General features: G+C 43.3%; 1 protein-coding gene across 1 annotated transcript in view; it reads right to left on the reverse strand.

Moving 5' to 3' along the window:
- Nucleotides 1–2637: 2637 nt before the first annotated feature.
- The window catches only part of LOC132818550 (calcium-activated chloride channel regulator 1-like), a 31632-nt gene continuing 15311 nt past the window's right edge, over nt 2638–18958 (reverse strand). Inside the window, exons 7-14 of the mRNA XM_060829607.1 lie at nt 17044–17268; nt 16781–16958; nt 13929–14035; nt 13610–13831; nt 13246–13516; nt 12950–13117; nt 5301–5537; nt 2638–3065 (exon numbers count right to left, since the gene is read on the reverse strand). Coding sequence (XP_060685590.1) covers nt 2638–3065; nt 5301–5537; nt 12950–13117; nt 13246–13516; nt 13610–13831; nt 13929–14035; nt 16781–16958; nt 17044–17268 — 1836 coding nt within the window. The remainder of the gene's footprint in view (nt 3066–5300; nt 5538–12949; nt 13118–13245; nt 13517–13609; nt 13832–13928; nt 14036–16780; nt 16959–17043; nt 17269–18958) is intronic.

The raw sequence follows: 18958 nt of genomic DNA on the forward strand, positions 1-18958 counted from the left end.
TCAATAGCCAGAATGTCTTTCCTCATATTTGGAGACCAGAACTGCACACAATATTCCAGGTGCGGTCTCACCAGGGCCCTGTACAGCTGCAGAAGAGCTCTTTGCTTCTATACTCAATCCCTCTTGTTATGAAGGCCAGCATGCTCTTAGCTTTCTTCACTACCTGCTGTACCTGCATGCTTGCCTTCATTGACTGGTGTACAAGAACACCCAGATCTCTTTGTACTGCCCCTTTACCTAACTTGACTTCATTTAGGTAGTAATCTGCCTTCCTGTTCTTGCCACCAAAGTGGATAACCAGACATTTATCCACATTAAACTGCATCTGCCATGCACCTGTCCACTCACCTAACCTGTCCAGGTCACCCTGTAGTCTCCCAATATCCTCCTCATATTTCACCCTGCCACCCAGCTTTGTATCATCAGCAAATTTGCTAATGTTACTATTAATACCAACTTCTATATCATTAATATATATTGTAAACATCTGCGGTCCCAGCACTGATCCCTGCGGTACCCCACTGGTCACCGCCTACCATTCCGAAAAGGAGCCATTTATCACTACCTTTTGTTTCCTGTCAGCCAACCAATTTTCAATTCAAGTCAGTATTTTGCCCCCAATACCATGCGCCCTAATTTTGCTCACTAACCTCCTATGTGGGACTATATCAAAGGCTTTCTGAAAGTCCAGGTACACTACATCCACTGGATCTTCCTTGTCCATCTTCAGAGTTACATCCTCAAAAGTTCTGTTGAGGTTGTACAGGACATTGGCACATGGTACTGACTTGGATTGAAAATTGGCTTACTGACTTGAAGCAAAGAATAGTGATAAACGGGTGTTTATGAATGGCAAGCAGTGACCAGTGGGGTACCACAAGATTTGATGCTGGGACTGCAGCTGTTTACAATATACATCAACGATATAGATGAAGGCATTAAAAGTAGTACTAGCAAAATTGTTGATGACACAAAGCTGGGTGGCAGGGTGAAATGTGAGGAGGATGTTAGGAGAATACAGGGTGGCTTGGACAGGCTAGGTGAGTGGAAGGATGCATGGCAGATGCAGTTTAAAGTGGATAAATGTATGGTTATCCACTTTGGTAGCAGGAAGGCAGATTACTCTGTAAATGGCGTCAAATGAGGTAAAGGGGAAGTACAATGAGATATAGGTGTTCTTGCACATCAGTCAATGAAAGCAAGTGTGTAGGTACAGCAGGCAGTAAAGAAAGCTAATGGCATGCTGGTCTTCATAACGAGAGGAATTGAGTATAGGAGCAAAGAGGTCCCTCTGCAGCTATACAGGGCCCTGGTGAGACCGCACCTGCAATATTGTGTGCAGTTTGGTCTCCAAATTTGAGGAAGAACAAAGTTTGTGCGAAGATTTGTATCTCGGGTGCTTGTTGTAGTGGTTCTGTTCGCCGAGCTGGAAGTTTTTGTTGCAAACGTTTCGTCCCCTGGCTAGGAGACATCATCAGTGCTCTGGAGCCTCCTGCGAAGCGCTTCTTTGATGTTTCTTCTGGCTATTGAGGAAGTGCAGCATAGTTTCATGAGGTCAATTCCTGGAATGGCCGGACTATCATATGTTGAAAGATTGGAGCGACTGGGCTTGTATAGAGCTGAAAATGTGTTGCTGGAAAAGCGCAGCAGGTCAGGCAGCATCCAAGGAGCAGGAGAATCGACGTTTCAGGCATGAGCCCTTCTCCAGGAATCGTCGATTCTCCTGCTCCTTGGATGCTGCCTGACCTGCTGGGCCTTTCCAGCAACACATTTTCAGCTCTGATCTCCAGCATCTGCAGTCCTCACTTTCTCCTTTGGGCTTGTATAGAATCAAGATTAGAGTGGTGCTGGAAAAGTACAGCAGGTCAGGCAGCATCCGAGGAGCAGGAAAATCAACATTTCGGGCAAAAGCCCTTCATCTGGAATGGAAGTGTTGGATGCGGGTACAATTACGATGTTTAAAAGACATTTGGATAACTACATGAATAGGAAAGGTTTGGAGGGATATGGGCCCGGAGTAGGCAGGTGGGACTAGTTTAGTTTGGGATTCTGTTTGGCCTGGCCTGGTTGGACCGTAGGGTCTGTCTCCATGCTGTATGACTCTATCTCTCAATGACAGAAATGGATGTCTTCCTGATGAAAGGTGTTCCTGAAGAACCAAGATTTAGGTTGGGACTCAGAATGAGGAGCTTCCAGTTTTAAATTGTGGCCTTCCATTGGCTGATGTCCCTGCTGGCCCTAAAATGGATTCATATTGATATTGGTGGCAAATTTTCTTTGGTCAAATGGAAACAATATGAGGTTCCAACCACAAGCAAGAAAATGAAGCATCAGTAAAGGATAAAGAATCTGCTCAAATCTCAGATTGCACAACAAAACTTTATTAGATTCTGTCAGTCCTTTTACAGGAAGATACTTTACTTGTACATTTAATTTGTACAGGTTGGATTTAAACACCATTACTGTTTGATGTGACACAATCTCAGCTCAACATCAGGAGGAATGCTCAATATTCACGTAAAGTTCAATTTTTTTGGCCACAAATTTTCAACATGAATTAAGTTGCACCATTATAAATTGCATGTTGTTGAAGTTTGATGACGTTGCTGATTATCTCTGGCTTCAGCTGTACATTTCCTAACTGGGTGATACTCTGCCCTGACGTTTTTTAGTCACAACACATACAGTGATTGAAATTATCAAGGAGACAACGATGACAACAATACCAACAATAACAAGAATTTCTGAAATGTTAATGACTACAGTATTATGAGGTTGAGTTGGTTCGATGGTTTGGACTGGCTGTGATGTGGGAGGTGGACTCGCCAAAATTAAAGCAGCTTGTGCTATATTCGATAAGGCCGAAGACAGGTTTCCATCAAATGCCTGAATTGCAAAGTAGATTACTGTCCCATTTTTCAACTCGATGTTCTCAGATACTGTGAACGATTCCTCTGAGTTAGCCACCTTTGGCTTCAGGTCTGTGGTGTTTACACTTTGAGCATTTGGAAAGTCATCCCTCAGCTGTGTGAAGTTTTTGCTGAACTTTATTTCGTAAAAGGAAGCTGCAAGAACAGAAAAGCAACTGAATGTATTATTCAGGCTCTTGATGTTATCCTCTTACACACTGCCAGGTTTGCTGACTAGGCAAATAGCAATAAAGAGCTAACCTGAGAGGTTTAAAAATACAGGAACAAAAGAAGACCATTCAGCCTAACAATTCTTGATATCTCATTCAGACTCTCCCTTATTGAAGGGAAGATTTTATTTCATTGAGGCAGCTCAGAGAAGGTTCACCTAGATGATCCCTGATTTAGGGGAACTCTCTTATGAGCAAAGGTTGAATACTTTGGAATTCTACTCACAGGTGCTTAGAAGAATGAGATATAATGTCATTGAAACATTTAGGATTCTTAAGCGACCAGACAGGCTAAGTGCTGGTTGAATGTTTCCCCTCACAGAAGAGTCTAGAAACCAGAGGTTATTGTCTCAGAAGAAAAGCATGCCAATTTAAGACTGAGATAAAGAAGATTTTTTTTCCTCTTTGAGTGTTGTGTGTCTTTGGATCTCCATGTCACAGAGAGCTCTGCGGTCAGAGTTCTGGTGTCTGTTTAAGGTTTGATCGGTAGGGGAATCCAGGAAAAATTATGGAAAAAAATTATGGAAAAATTGCAGGAAAGTGGAGGCGAGGAATGTCGGATCAGCCATAATTCTGATCTCAGGGGCAGAATGGTGTGCTGCTGTTCTTATTTCTTATGGTCTTATTATGGTCTTCCACTGAAATGTACATTCAATATTTGAATTATACCCATTCCCATTACAATTCGACTGCCTTGAGTATTCCCAAAAATACAATGGTGTTGGTTACTCCTGTGAGTGGTCTGAGTGTTTCATGCTCAGGAACATGCCTTTCCCAATATCTAATTGTACAGTCGGGTGGCCTGGGGAGTGACAAAAAAAACACCCAAGAAATTGCAAGTCAATGTCATGGTCTCAATTTTCACTCAGTGGGGAATTGTTACATTGGGTAAGAATGGATTATAGGCTAATGCCACAAGCTTACGCAGGTCACCAGAATGTTCCCTGAAAGTGTGGACATTGGAAGGAGCTTGTCTGAGATACCTGACCATCATACACATGACAGCGCTCGTTGTCAAGACTTGACCATCTTTGACAGTACAAGGGTAAGGATGTAAGAGCACCCCACTCATAGAGTCATAGAGATGTACAGCACGGAAACAGACCCTTAGGTCCAGCTCATCCATACCGACCAGATAACCCAAATTAATCTAGTTCCATTTGCCAGCACTTGGACTCATATCCCTTGAAAGCCTTCTTATTCATATACCCATAAAGATGCCTTTTAAATGTTGTAATTGTACTAGCCTCCACCACTTCCTTTGGCAGCTCATTCCATGCACGTACCACTCTCTGTATGAAAAGATTGCCTCTTAGGTCCCTTTTAATGTTTTCCCCTCTCATCTGAAACTTCTGTCCTCTAGTTCTGGACTCCCTGAATCCAGGGAAAGGACCTTGTCTATTTGTTCAGTACATCTTTAACGATGATTCAATATCTTCTGCAAAAGTACAACGAGGGGAGGGATTCACTGAAAAGGAAAGATTGAAGTGACATTCACTTGAGCTGCTTAAAGTCAATACAATTTTGTGGGCGGAGGAACCCAGTGGTTTACTGGTTAGCGCTGCTGCCTCACAGTAGCTGGAACCTGGGTTAATTCCAACTTTGGGCATCTGTCTGTGTGGAGTTTGTACATTCTCCCCGTGTCTGTGTGGGTTTCTTCCGGGTGCTCCGGTTTCCTCCCACATTCCAAAGATGTGCGGGCTATGGGGATAGGCCATTCTGGATTAACCTGTAGTGTGCAGAAATGTGCAGGGTAGGTGGATTAGCCATAGTAAATGACTAGTCAGGGTAGGGTGCAGGGGCTGGGTGGGATGTTCTTCAGACGGTCAGTGCAGACACAATGGTCTGACTGGCCCCTAGCTGCACTGCAAGGATTCTATAATAACTCCTTTTGAAACAAAGATAAGGAAACTTAAAGATTTCAGATTAAAGTACAGTCATTTACTTGTAATATAATATTTAGTGAATGCTAAATGAGTATAATGCTTTTCAACAACAAAAATACACAAATGGTAAAAGTCACACCCTATTCCCAGTTAAACAATGAAACCGACTGACCAACTGATTGATGATGTGATGGAGGCAACAAGACTTAAAATGGGCTGAAAACTCAGCAATGGAATTGCTCCCAACTTATGGATTGAAATATCATTTAAATTACCAGTTCCTTGATCTAAGTCATCGCCTGGAGCTGTCCATTTCAGTTGTATTGCATCTCCAACAATTGCTGCCCGAAGATCCTTAATTTTACTTGGGGGAAACACATCAGGTGGAGTTCCGGCAGGAACCTGAGTAACAATACATGCTCCCGCTGTTTTCACTCTATTGAAGCTTCCCAATTGTATCTGAGAATTGTTACGGTCCACTGGAGGTTTTGGTGGGTTGGGGTGAATTTGACCTGTGAGAAAAGTGAAGAAAGACACATTTCAGAAAGGGGCAAAATATTTGGAAGTTGATTTTTAACATTTATCCTTCAGATGTGATTGTCACCACAAGGCCACTACTTGTTGCCCATTCCTAATTGTCCCAGAGAAAGGGATGGCCAGCTGCCTTTTAGAACTGCCCAATCCATGTAATGTAGTTACACCCACAGAACTGTTAAGGAGGGGGTTGGTATCAATGTCAATGGGCCTTTGATGTGAACACTGACAATTTCAGTGTCAGTACCAGAGCAAATTCTCAGCCAATCAGCCTGTCTGCAAGTTTAGAATAATCTGGTGCAGCAGATTCTTATCCTTGAAGAGTCAGATCAAATGAATCCGAGGATCATCCCCAGCTCAACTTATCTTGTGTAAATAAATGTTTTGGATGCAAAGAATTAAATTGCTTTATGTGATTGCAGGATGTGATTTAATAGTGCATTTATTGCACATTGACATCAGAGTGAGTCTAGGAAAACTTAACAAACAGCAAAATTCACAACTGATCTTGGAGGAACCTGTGTGGGAGAGCTCACGGTACAGGGGCAGATAAGTGCATAGCTTTTAAGTGTAGCCTTACTGTACATCTACATTAATCAGTAGAGTGGTTTTTTTGTTGATTAAATGTTTTGTTGAGATCTGTCTCCAGATTAAATTTTAAAAATGTAAGCCATAAGTATTAAGTTAGCCTGGAGCAGTTTTTTTTAGTAAAAAATGAGGTCTGCAGATGCTGGAGATCACAGCTGAAAATGTGTTGCTGGTTAAAGCACAGCAGGTTAGGCAGCACCTCAGGAATAGGGAATTCGACGTTTCGAGCATAAGCCCTTCATCAGGAATGAGAGAGAGTAGCCAAGCAGGCTAAGATAAAAGGTAGGGAGGAGGGACTTGCGGGAGGGGGGATGGAGGTGGGATAGGTGGAAGGAGGTCAAGGTGAGGGTGATAGGCCGCCCGGACCAACCAACCCAACCACCCCGTGGCTCAACACTTTAACTCTCCCTCCCACTCCACCGAGGACATGCAGGTCCTTGGACTCCTCCACCGGCAGAACATAACAACACGACGGCTGGAGGAGGAACGCCTCATCTTCCGCCTGGGAATCCTCCAACCACAAGGTATGAATTCAGATTTCTCCAGTTTCCTCATTTCCCCTCCCCCCACCTTGTCTCAGTCGGTTCCCTCAACTCAGCACCGCCCTCCTAACCTGCAATCTCCTTACCTCTCCGCCCCCACCCCACTCCGGCCTATCACCCTCACCTTGACCTCCTTCCACCTATCCCACCTCCATCCCCCCTCCCCCAAGTCCCTCCTCCCTACCTTTTATCTTAGCCTGCTTGGCTACTCTCTCTCATTCCTGATGAAGGGCTTATGCTCGAAACGTCGAATTCCCTATTCCTGAGATGCTGCCTAACCTGCTGTGCTTTAACCAGCAACACATTTTCAGCAGTTTTTTTTAGAGCAATAAGACCATACTTTTTTTTGGATCTGTAGATTGTGAAGGACCAAAGATGGCCTTTCATAGAGTGATATGGTCTTCCTTTTGGATGTGAGAGTTTAGGGTGAGTTTCCATATTACTGACGATTATGTCTGCAGGAAATGTCTTTGGTTGCGAATCCTATCAGATTGAATGGATTTGTTGGAGTGCCAGTTAGAGGCAATGAGGAGTTTACAAGAGCTAAGGTGGTGTGATGAATGGCAGTTATAGGAAGGGAGAAAAGCAGTTGATACATTCGGGTGGATGGGTTAACTCCAGGAAAGGTAGGAGGGGTAAGCAGGTAGTGCAGGAGTCTTCCACGGCTATCCTCATCTCAAACAAGTATGCTGTTTTGGAAAATGTAAAGGTTGATGCACTCTCCGGGGAATGTACCATGAACAGCCAAGTTTCTGATATCGAGAAAGGCTGTAATGAAATGAGGGGTACATTGGGTTCCAAGCGATTGATTGTGTTAGGGGACTCTCTCATCAGAGGTACAGGCAAACATTTCTGTGGCCAGCAGAGAAAAATCAGAATGGCGAGTTGTTTCGCTGATGCCAGCATCATGGATGTCTCATAAAGAGCAGAATGCTCTCAAAGGGGAGAGGGATCAGCAGGAGGTCATTGCACACATTGGAACCAGTGACATAGGAAGGGAAAAGGCTGAGATTCTGAAGGGAGAATATAGAAAGTTAGGCAGGAATTTTAAAAGGAGGTCCTTGAGATTAGTAACATCTAGATAACTACTGGTGTTACGAGATAGTGAGGGTAGGAATATGTGGATACATCAGATGAGTGGGTGGCTAAGGAGCTGGTGCAGGGGAGAAGGATTTGCATTTTTGGATCATTGGAATCTCTTCTGGGGTAAAAGTGACCTGTACAGGAAGGATGGATTGAACCTGAATTGGAAGGGGACTAATATACTGGCAGGGAGATGTACTGGAGCTGCTTCGGAGGTTTTAAATTGGTAAGGTTGTGGGGTCGGGGGTGGGGGGGTGCGTGCGGGGGGGGTTGCTGAGAGAGATAGAAAGGAGATCAATCTGAGACTGGTAGTGTTGGAAAAAGGAGCAAGTCAAACAGACAGGGCAGGCAGGAACAAAGCAGAGAACAAGATAGGACTGATAAATTAAATTGCATTTATTTCAATGCAAGAGGCCGAACAGGGAAGGCAGATGAACTCAGGGCATGGTTAGGAACATGGGACTGAATATCATAGCAATTACAGAAACATGGCTCAGGGATGGGTAGGACTGGCAGCTTAATATTCCAAGATACAAATGCTATAGGAAGGATAGAAAGGAAACAAGAGAGGAAGGGGAGTGATGTTTTTCACAAGGGATAGCATTACAGCTGTATTCCCAGAAATACATCCAGGAAAGTTATTTGGGTGGAACTGAGAAAGAAGGAAAGGATGATTACCTGATTGGGATTATATTATTGACCCCCTAATAGTTAGTGGAAAATTGAGAAACAAATTTGTAAAGACATTTCAGTTATCTGTAAGAATAACAGGGTGGTTATGGTAGGGGATTTTAACTTTCCACATATAGACTGGGACTGTTATAGCGTTAAGGGTTTAGATGGAGAAGAATTTGTTAAGTGCATACAAGAAGACTTTCTGATTCAGTATGTGGATGTACCTACTAGTGAAGGTGCAAAACTTGATCTACTTTTGTGAAATAAGGCAGGGCAAGTGACTGAGGTGTCAGTGAGGGAGCACTTTGGGGCAAGTGACCATAATTCTATTAGTTTTAAAATAGTGATGGAAAAGGATAGTCGGGGATTTTAATTTTCCAAACATAGAATGGAATTGCCATAGTGTTAAGGGTTTCCAAAAGTTTTCTGAGCAATAGGATTTATGATTATTTGGAAATGCATAGAGTGATTAAAGACAGTCAGCATGGCTTTGTGAGGGGCAGGTCATGCCTCACAAATCCTATTGAGTTATTTCAGGAGGTGACAAGACAGATTGACAAAGGGTGAGCAGTGGATGTAGTGTATAAGGACTTCATCAAGGTATTTGATAAGGTTCCCCATGGTTGGCTCATTCATCAGGTTAGGAGATATGTGATACAGGGAAACTTGGCTGTCTGGATTCAGAATTGAGTAAAAAATGAGGTCTGCAGATGCTGGAGATCACAGCTGCAAATGTGTTGCTGGTCAAAGCACAGCAGGCCAGGCAGCATCTCAGGAATAGAGAATTCGACGTTTTGAGCATAAGCCCTTCATCAGGAATAACGGCTTATGCTCGAAACGTCGAATTCTCTATTCCTGAGATGCTGCCTGGCCTGCTGTGCTTTGACCAGCAACACATTTGCAGCTGGATTCAGAATTGGTTGGCTGACAGAAGGCAGAGAGATTGTAGATATAAAGTATTCTGCCTGGAAGTCAGTGGTGAGTGGTGTCCCGCAGGGCTCTGTTCTTGGGCCTCTACTCTTTGTAGTTTTTATAAATGACTTGGTTGTGGAGTTGAGGGGTGGGTTAGTAAATTTGCTGACACAAAGATTGGAGGTATCGTTGATAGTATGGAAGGCTATTGCAGACTGCAGCACAGCATAGACAGGATGCAGACCGAGGCTGAGAAATGGCAGGTGGAGTTCAACCGGGAGAAAGGTGAAATGGTACATTTTGGAAGGTTGAATTTGAATGCTGAATATCGGATTAAAGATAGAATTGTTGGCAGTGTGGAGCAACAGAGGCATCTTGGTGTTCAACTGCATGGATACCTCAAAGTTTCTACCCAAGTGGAAAGGGTTGTAAAGAAAGCACATGGTGTATTGGCTTTCATTAACAGTGGGATCAAGTTTAAGAGCACAAACTTTTGCTACATTTCTACAAGTCCTTGGTGAGACCAACTTGAGCTATTGTGTCCAGCTCTGGTCACATTATTATCAGAAAGATACAGAGGCTTTGGAGAGGATGCAAAGAAGGTTTACCAGGATCCTGCCTGGACTGGAGGGCTTATCTTAGAAAGAGTGATTAACTAAGCTCAGACCTTTCTCTCTGGAGAGGAGGAAGAGAGGTGACCTGTTTGAGGTATACAAGGTAACAAGAGGAATGGATTGAATCAATGGCCAGAAACTTTTCCCCAGAGCAGGATTGCTTGGCATGAGGGGTCATAGTTTTAAGATATTAGGAGGAAGGTGTAGAGGAGATGTCAAGGTAGGTTCTTTATGTTCTTTACTTGGTGGTGGAAGCAGAATCATTCGGGACCTTTAAGCGACTGCTGGACATGCACGTGGACAGCAATGAATTGAGGGATGCATAGTTAGGTTATTTTATTTTAGATTAGGAATAATCCTCCACACAATATCATGGGCCAAAGGGCTGTGCTGTACTTTTCTATGTTCTATGACTCTCTGACTCTACTAACTTTCATTGTTTTATAACCCAAGTGGTTTACCAGATTACTTCACAGGGCATTGGCTATTTGGATAATGGCATTCATGAAGCAGTTATGCTTTGCTTAAAATAAGAGTTCAGTCAATTACATTTTTAACATATTGATCAGAAATGACAAATTAATTAGATGGTTTATCTTTTTATTCTGACAGTACTTGGATGAGGCTACTCAGGCTATGGGTCTTGTATGAGAAAGTGAGGACTGCAGATGCTGGAGATCAGAGCTAAAAAATGTGTTGCTGAAGAAGGGCGTATGCCCGAAACGTCGATTCTCCTGCTCCTTTGATGCTGCCTGACTTGCTGCGCTTTTGCAGCAACACATGGGTCTTGTATGGGCAAATATCGGTAGTAGTATATTTTTGGCAGTACAACTTGATGGGCCAAAGGGCCTCTATTGTACTGTATAATTCTGGGTGCATTGCCTCCACTTTTGGATTATTGTCTAATGCTGTAGCCATTACTATTACAAAGTCATGTGTTTAAATAATAAAAATAGAGAAAAAAACAGCTTCACAGAGACATAGTCATTAAATTCATGTCAAGCCAAAGAAGAAGGTGTTGGATGTGATGACCAAAGGTTTGCTCAATAGATGGGCTTTAGCAAAGGCCTTATGGAAGAGAAATGGTTAAACAGTGAAGTCTAGGTCTTGGGCTGCAGGTATTTAACATACAGGAGTTTTGACTATGGGGTGAATCAAAGGCATTGAGGTGTTCAGTTGGCCATGATCATATTGATTGGTGGGGTAGGCTCAACAGGCTGAATTGTCTCTCCTATTCATACATTCCTATTTGAATGCATGGTCACCAATGGTAGGGCAACGGGAGATGGTGGTGGGGATGGAGGAGAGCAAGACATAAGAGGTCAGCGATGGAAGAATCAAAAGTTTGAAAGTGTTCTCTGGATGGCTCAGATAAGTCATGTTTCCACATGTACCTCAGGTACCCACATTGGATTTGTCGGAGGGGACTGATTGAGATGTTGGGTAAGTAACAATGTGCTTATTTGAAGGCATGCTTTCTGCCTCCAGGTTTCATCAGTATCAGGGAGCTGGGATTTGATGCATTGAGGGACTGCAAGCTGATAAAAATCTGTGGGGTTATGGATAATGAGTGAACATGACTTCATGGCTTTGTACTTAAGCAGGGTTGTCATTTTTAACTTTTTAATGTTATTTTTTCATTTTTCTACTCTTTATTTAAGTTTTTATGCTGCCATACTTTCAGAATTAGAATTAAAATTATGTTTTACTGTCACATGTATTCAAGTATAAAATTACAGGAGTACAGTGAAAAGTGGTGTCACCTTAAATATAAATTACCTAGGTACAAATCTTAGGTCCTAAAACAGATTATGTATAAAAGTAGGAAGTAAGGAAAAAAGCTAAACATTTGACATTACAGTTCTTCATAGAAATTTGGAAAATGGTGACGTTGTACACTTTTCACTGTAATACTGTACCTCTGTCCTTGAGCACATGTGACAAAACATAATTCTAACTCTAATTCAGTTTTTAGGTAAATTGGGGTTTGAGATTTCTTTTATTCATTCATTCATTCATTCCTTCACAGGATGTGGGTTTCATTGTCTCGGTCAGTATGTTTTGACTATCCCTAAATGCTCTTGGGAAGGTCATACCTTTTCAAGATGGTAGTAATCTGCCATTTCATACAATCACACATTACAGAAGAGTTCCACCACATCTGACTCCAACAAAAGCTACTCTAAATCTACAAGGTAAGAACAATGACTGCAGATGCTGGAAACCATATTCTGCATTAGAGTGGTGCTGGAAAAGCACAGCAGTTCAGGCAGCATCCGAGGAGCAGGAAAATCGACGTTTCAGGCAAAAGCCTTTCACCAGGAATACAGGCAGAGAGCCTGAAGGGCGGCTAGTCCACTTTCCAGCACTTGGCCCATAACCTTGAAATGTTATGACATTTCAAGTACTCATCAGATTAATTTGTTAAAGGCTGTGAGATTTCCTGCCTGAACAACCCTTCTAGATCGTGGGCGGCACGGTGGCACAGTGGTTAGCACTGCTGCCTCACAGCGCCTGTAGACTCGGGTTCAATTCCCGACTCAGGCGACTGACTGTGTGGAGTTTGCACATTCTCCCCGTGTCTGCGTGGGTTTCCTCCGGGTGCTCCGGTTTCCTCCCACAGTCACAAAGATGTGCGGGTCAGGTGAATTGGCCAAGCTAAATTGCCCGTAGTGTTAGGTAAGGGGTAAATGTGGGGGTATGGGTGGGTTGCGCTTCGGCGGGTCGGTGTGGACTTGTTGGGCTGAAGGGCCTGTTTCCACACTGTAAGTCTAATCTAATCTAATCAGGTATTTCACACCCCCCACCACCCTCCCGAGCTATAGGGTATCTCGGAGGTTGTCCGAGATAGCATTGAAATTGTCATTGGATTTGGGATTGATGACATTTCAAAGGACACATGGGAGGTTTAGGGGCTGACTCAATCAATATCACAATTCAATAACAAGTAGGTACATGTGTCCATCAATACCTTACCGTTTTGTACATATCCTGGGATGTACATGGCATGGCTTTGCTTCCTGGTTGTTAACCTTACTATTCCATCTTTTCCTTGTACAGATACTTTAATGGTGTATCTCCCATTACCAAGAAATTCAGTAAAATACCGAGAGTAAACTCCATCATTTCTAACAGCATCAGCACCTAAGGATAAGAAGACAAATCATTTGTGAAGAGCCGAATCCAGTGTTAACTAATGATAATGTTTTACTTTGGTCACAATGAAATATAACCATTTGCTAATTGGCTTCTACAGCGATGGATGTATTTACCTCCCCCATTGTCCAACAGCTCAAGATTCACAGGCTGACCAACAGCCCTCTCTACTGTGGCTGTCACTTTGGCTCCAACAACAGGCAGGAAGCCTTGGCTGACTTCTGCAAAAATGATCAGTGGGTTTGGAAAAGATGTTGTGTCTTGATTGAGGTGTGCGTTGACTGTGACAGGTGGAATGTTCTCATCTGCTGCCCGTGATGTTACTGTTATCGTTATAACCTGAGGCTTTCCAGCTCCATTTTGTATGCTGTACATCCAGGCTCCTGACTGATAGAAAAACATCCCATTGTAATTGAAAAGAAGGAGATCAAAATTAAAGCAAAAAGAAAATTTAAACACACAGTCCAATCAGAACCGTACGTGTGCCAGGCCGGGAATTGGAAGGCGAGCTGTCAACAGGACTGTGTCCATCTCAAAGTTTCCATTTCTGTAAAGCTTTCCATTGGGAGCACGGATAAACATTTGTGGTGTGTCAGTCTCCCATGTTATTACAAAGAACGTGTTTTTCCCAACCGATTTATCGATGAAAACTGTACCATTGAACCAGTCATTACTTGCAATGCTCTTTCCAGAACTTTCCAGCTGCAAGAAATCAAAACAGTCATCTTAAAACACCAACATACCTGTTATCAGAAAGCAGCAACAAAAATCAAAGTCATTCTCTGAAGGATAGTCAAACCTGGATTGACTGTTGACTCATGTTTCCATTTCCTGATACTAATCCAGTGAAAGCATCAACTAATCCATTTTCATCCAATTTATCAGTAGCTGCATACTGCAGGCCTCCTAAAGATTGAACATGAGTAATAATAAGATCAATGTTGTGCTCACAACTGGTTGGGAAAAAAGCTTTACACAAATTTAAGCCACAAAACTTAATCATGAAACTGATTCCTACTATAGGAAAGATACAGAGGCTTTGGAGTGGGTGCAAAGAAGGTTTACCAGGATGCTGCCTGGACTGGAGGGCTTGCCTTATGAAGAAAGGTTGAATAGGCTCGGACTTTTCTCTCTGGAGAGAAGGAGGAAGAGAGGAGATCTGATCAAGGTGTAGAAAATAATGAGAGACATAGGTAGTTGGGAGGTCATGTTATGGCTGTACAGGACATTGGTTAGCCACTTTTTGAATATTGCACACAATTCTGGTCTCCTTCCTATCAGAAGGATGTTGCGAAACTTGAAATGGTTTGGAAAAGATTTATAAGGATGTTTCCTGGGTTGGGGGATTTGAGCTATCGGGAGAGGTTGAATTGGCTGGGGCTGTTTTCCCTGGAGACTCAGAGGGTAAGGGATGACCTTATATAGGTTTATAAAACCATGAGGGGCATGGGTAGGATAAATAGACAAGGTCTTTTCCCTGGGGTGGGGGAGTTCAGAACTAGAGAGCTTAGGTTTAGGGTGAGAGGACAAAGACATAAAAGAAGCTGGGGGAAATGTTTTACACAGAGGGTGGTACGTGTATGGAATGAGCTGCCAGAGGAAGTGATGGAGGTTGGTACAATTGCAATGTTTAAAAGACATCTGGATGGGTACATGAATATGATGGGTTTAAGGGATATGGACCGGTTGCTGGCAGGTGAGACTGGATTGGGTTGGGATATCTGGTCAGCATGGATGTGTTGGACCGAAGGGTCTGTTGTGGTTCTGTTCGCCGAGCTGGAAGTTTTTGCTGCAAACGTTTCGTTCCCTGGCTAGGGAACATCATCAGTGCTATTGGAGCCTCCTGTGAAGCGCTGCTTTGATGTTTCTTCCGGTATTTATAGTGGTTTGTTCTTGCCGCTTCCGGGTGTCAGTTTCAGCTGTAGTAGTTTGTATGTGGGGTCCAGGTCGATGTGTCTGTTGATGGATCTTCTTGCCGCTTCCGGGTGTCAGTTTCAGCTGTAGTGGTTTGTATATGGGGTCCAGGTCCATGTATCTGTTAATGGAGTTTGTGGATGAATGCCATGCCTCTAGGAATTCCCTGGCTGTTCTCTGTCTGGCTTGTCCTATGATGGTAGTGTTTTCCCAGTCAAATTCATGTTCCTGGTTGTCTGAGTGTATGGCTACTAGGGATAGCTGGTCGTGTCGTTTTGTGGCTAGCTGATGTTCATGGATGCGGATTGTTAGCTGTCTTCCTGTTTGTCCTATATAGTGTTTTGTGCAGTCCTTGCGTGGTATTTTGTAAACTACGTTAGTTTGGCTCGTGCTGGCTATTGGGTCCTTTGTTCTAGTGAGTTGTTGTCTGAGTGTGGAAGTTGGCTTGTGTGCTGTTATGAGTCCTAGGGGTCGCAGTAGTCTGGCTGTCAGTTCTGAGACACTCCTGATGTATGGTAGTGTGGCTAGTCCTTTTGGTTGTGGCATGTCCTCGTTCTGTGGTCTATCTCTTAGGCATCTGGTGATAAAGTTGCGTGGGTATCCGTTTTTGGCGAAGACGTGTTAGTAGAAAGAACACCGAACGGAGAATTCACCACAAGGGTACACAGGAAACCAACACACACAGACCAAGTCCTAAACTATGAAAGTAACCACCCCAACACACACAAACGAAGCTGCATCAGGACACTATTCAAAAGAGCCACAACACACTGCAGTACACCAGAACTGCGAAAAGAGGAAGAGGAACACCTATACAAGGTATTCGCCAAAAACGGATACCCACGCAACTTTATCACCAGATGCCTAACAGATAGACCACGGAACGAGGACATGCCACAACCAAAAGGACTAGCCACACTACCATACGTCAGGAGCGTCTCAGAACTGACAGCCAGACTACTGCGACCCCTAGGACTCATAACAGCACACAAGCCAACTTCCACACTCAGACAACAACTCACTAGAACAAAGGACCCAATAGCCAGCACGAGCCAAACTAACGTAGTTTACAAAATACCATGCAAGGACTGCACAAAACACTATATAGGACAAACAGGAAGACAGCTAACAATCCGCATCCATGAACATCAGCTAGCCACAAAACGACACGACCAGCTATCCCTAGTAGCCATACACTCAGACAACCAGGAACATGAATTTGACTGGGAAAACACTACCATCATAGGACAAGCCAGACAGAGAACAGCCAGGGAATTCCTAGAGGCATGGCATTCATCCACAAACTCCATTAACAGACACATAGACCTGGACCCCATATACAAACCACTACAGCTGAAACTGACACCCGGAAGCGGCAAGAAGATCCATCAACAGACACATCGACCTGGACCCCACATACAAACTACTACAGCTGAAACTGACACCCGGAAGCGGCAAGAACAAACCACTATAAATACCGGAAGAAACATCAAAGCAGCGCTTCACTGGAGGCTCCAATAGCACTGATGATGTTCCCTAGCCAGGGAACGAAACGTTTGCAGCAAAAACTTCCAGCTCGGCGAACAGAACCACAACAACGGACACCCGAGCTCCAAATCTTCAACCAGACTTTAACCGAAGGGTCTGTTTACATGCTGTACATCTCCATGACTTTATAACTCTATTTGCTACTGAAGTTTAATTCTTAATCAGCAAAATAATTTAAATGTCACATGCCTGTCATTGATGACAACTGTTCCAGCTCTTTGGCTGCATTCGGTCCTAATGCTATCGTGTGGATAACTGCACCACTCTGTTCCACCTCCGAGAAACAACTGCTTATCCCACTGTCCTCCCCATCAGTCAGCAAAACGATTTCATCACCATTTGTAGCACCGTCATCACCACCAAGTACCTGTAAAGCCATTGTTCATTGTCAATGTGGGAAAAATATAATAATGATGTGAACTGTAATGAATTGTCAAATGTCTCTGACTTACCTGAAAACCAGCTCGAACCCCTGCACAAATGTTTGTTCCACCACTAGCTGTTTTAGGTAGAAGATTTTTCAGCTTTTTTCGTGCGTCCTCACTCTCAATTACTGTCAATTCATGAATCACAGTGGCAGAACCATGAAAACCAACAATGCCAACATATGATTGATCTTCAATGATCTGGAGTAAAAATATCCCAGCCGCTTGTTGAAGCCTTTGAATTCGATTTTCCTGCAAACACAAAGAGCACAACTCAAATTCAAAACTCAATCTCCCAAACCATTTGTCATTCTCATATTTTGTAAAAGTAAATAAAACCAAAGTACTGTGGATGCTGGGGTTTAAAATAGAACCAGAAAATGCGAAAGAAACTTAGCAGAATTGGCAGCATCTGTGGGAAAAGAAACAGGGTTAATCTTTCTGAGAGGAGTCATTCAAATTCAAAATGTTAACACTACTTTTCTCTATACAGATACTGCCAGATCTGCTGAGTTTCTCCTGCATCTTCTGTTTTCATTTTATATCTTGTATGCTCTGTATAAATGGGTATAAGTAGAATAAATCTTTCAAATTAAGTTTAACGAATCTCAATCACTTGTTTTGTGAATTGTAGTCCAAACAGACTTAGAACATAGAACATAGAACATAGAAAAATACAGCGCAGTACAGGCCCTTCGGCCCTCGATGTTGCGCCGACCAAAGCCTACCTAACCTACACTAGCCCAATAACCTCCATATGCTTATCCAATGCCCGCTTAAATGACCATAAAGAGGGAGAGTCCACCACTGCTACTGGCAGGGCATTCCATGAACTCACAACCCGCTGAGTAAAGAATCTACCCCTAACATCTGTCCTATACCTACCACCCCTTAATTTAAAGCTGTGTCCCCTAGTAACAGCTGACTCCATTAGCGGAAAAACGTTCTCACTGTCAACCCTATCTAAACCCCTAATCATCTTGTACACCTCTATCAAATCTCCCCTAAACCTTCTTTTCTCCAATGAGAACAGTCCCAAGTGCCTCAGCCTTTCCTCATACGATCTTCCTACCATGCCAGGCAACATCCTGGTAAACCTTCTCTGCACTCGTTCCAATGCCTCCACATCCTTCCTATAGTATGGCAACCAAAACTGCACACAATACTCCAGATGAGGCCGCACCAGAGTCTTGTACAACTGCAACATGAGTACATTATCTCGGCTCAGGATTACAGTGGTGCTGGAAATGAAAAACAGATCAGGCAGCATCCGAGGAACGGGAACATCAATGTTTTGGGCAAGAGCACTTCATTAGGATTCATGACGAAGGACTCTTGCCCGAAATGTCAATTTTCTTGCTCCTTGGATGCTGCCTGACCTGCTGTGCTTTTCCAGCACCACTCTAATCTTGACTCTATTCTCCAGCATCTGCAGTCCTCACTTTCACCTACATTATCTTGGCTGACATGCCAGTGCAATACTGAAGGAATGCTGCAGGCTACCGGATAAAACATTATATTGCAACTGCAGGTCAGACAGTTTAATCTTAGTGCTGGGAAAGCTTTTGGAAATGATAGACCAGGATACCAGCAATTGTGACTTGGACAAGTGCAGATTAATTATGGAATATTGGCAGGATTTATTAAATAAAATCAAAAATACTTGAAATTAGAACATTACAGCACAGCACAGATCCTTCAGCTTATGAAATTGCCTGTAAATTCGAAGGTCAGTCAAACAACATTTGTGAAAAGACGTTTAACATTCAAGTTATGATCTTTAACTCTGTTTGTCTTCTCGCACTGCCTGGCCTGCTGAATACTCCCAGGATTCCGAGTAAAAAAGTGAGGTCTGCAGATGCTGGAGATCACAGCTGAAAATGTGTTGCTGGTCAAAGCACAGCAGGCCAGGCAGCATCTCAGGAATAGAGAATTCGACGTT

The sequence above is a fragment of the Hemiscyllium ocellatum genome, chromosome 9 (assembly GCF_020745735.1).
Source record: "Hemiscyllium ocellatum isolate sHemOce1 chromosome 9, sHemOce1.pat.X.cur, whole genome shotgun sequence".
Lineage (NCBI taxonomy): Eukaryota > Metazoa > Chordata > Chondrichthyes > Orectolobiformes > Hemiscylliidae > Hemiscyllium > Hemiscyllium ocellatum.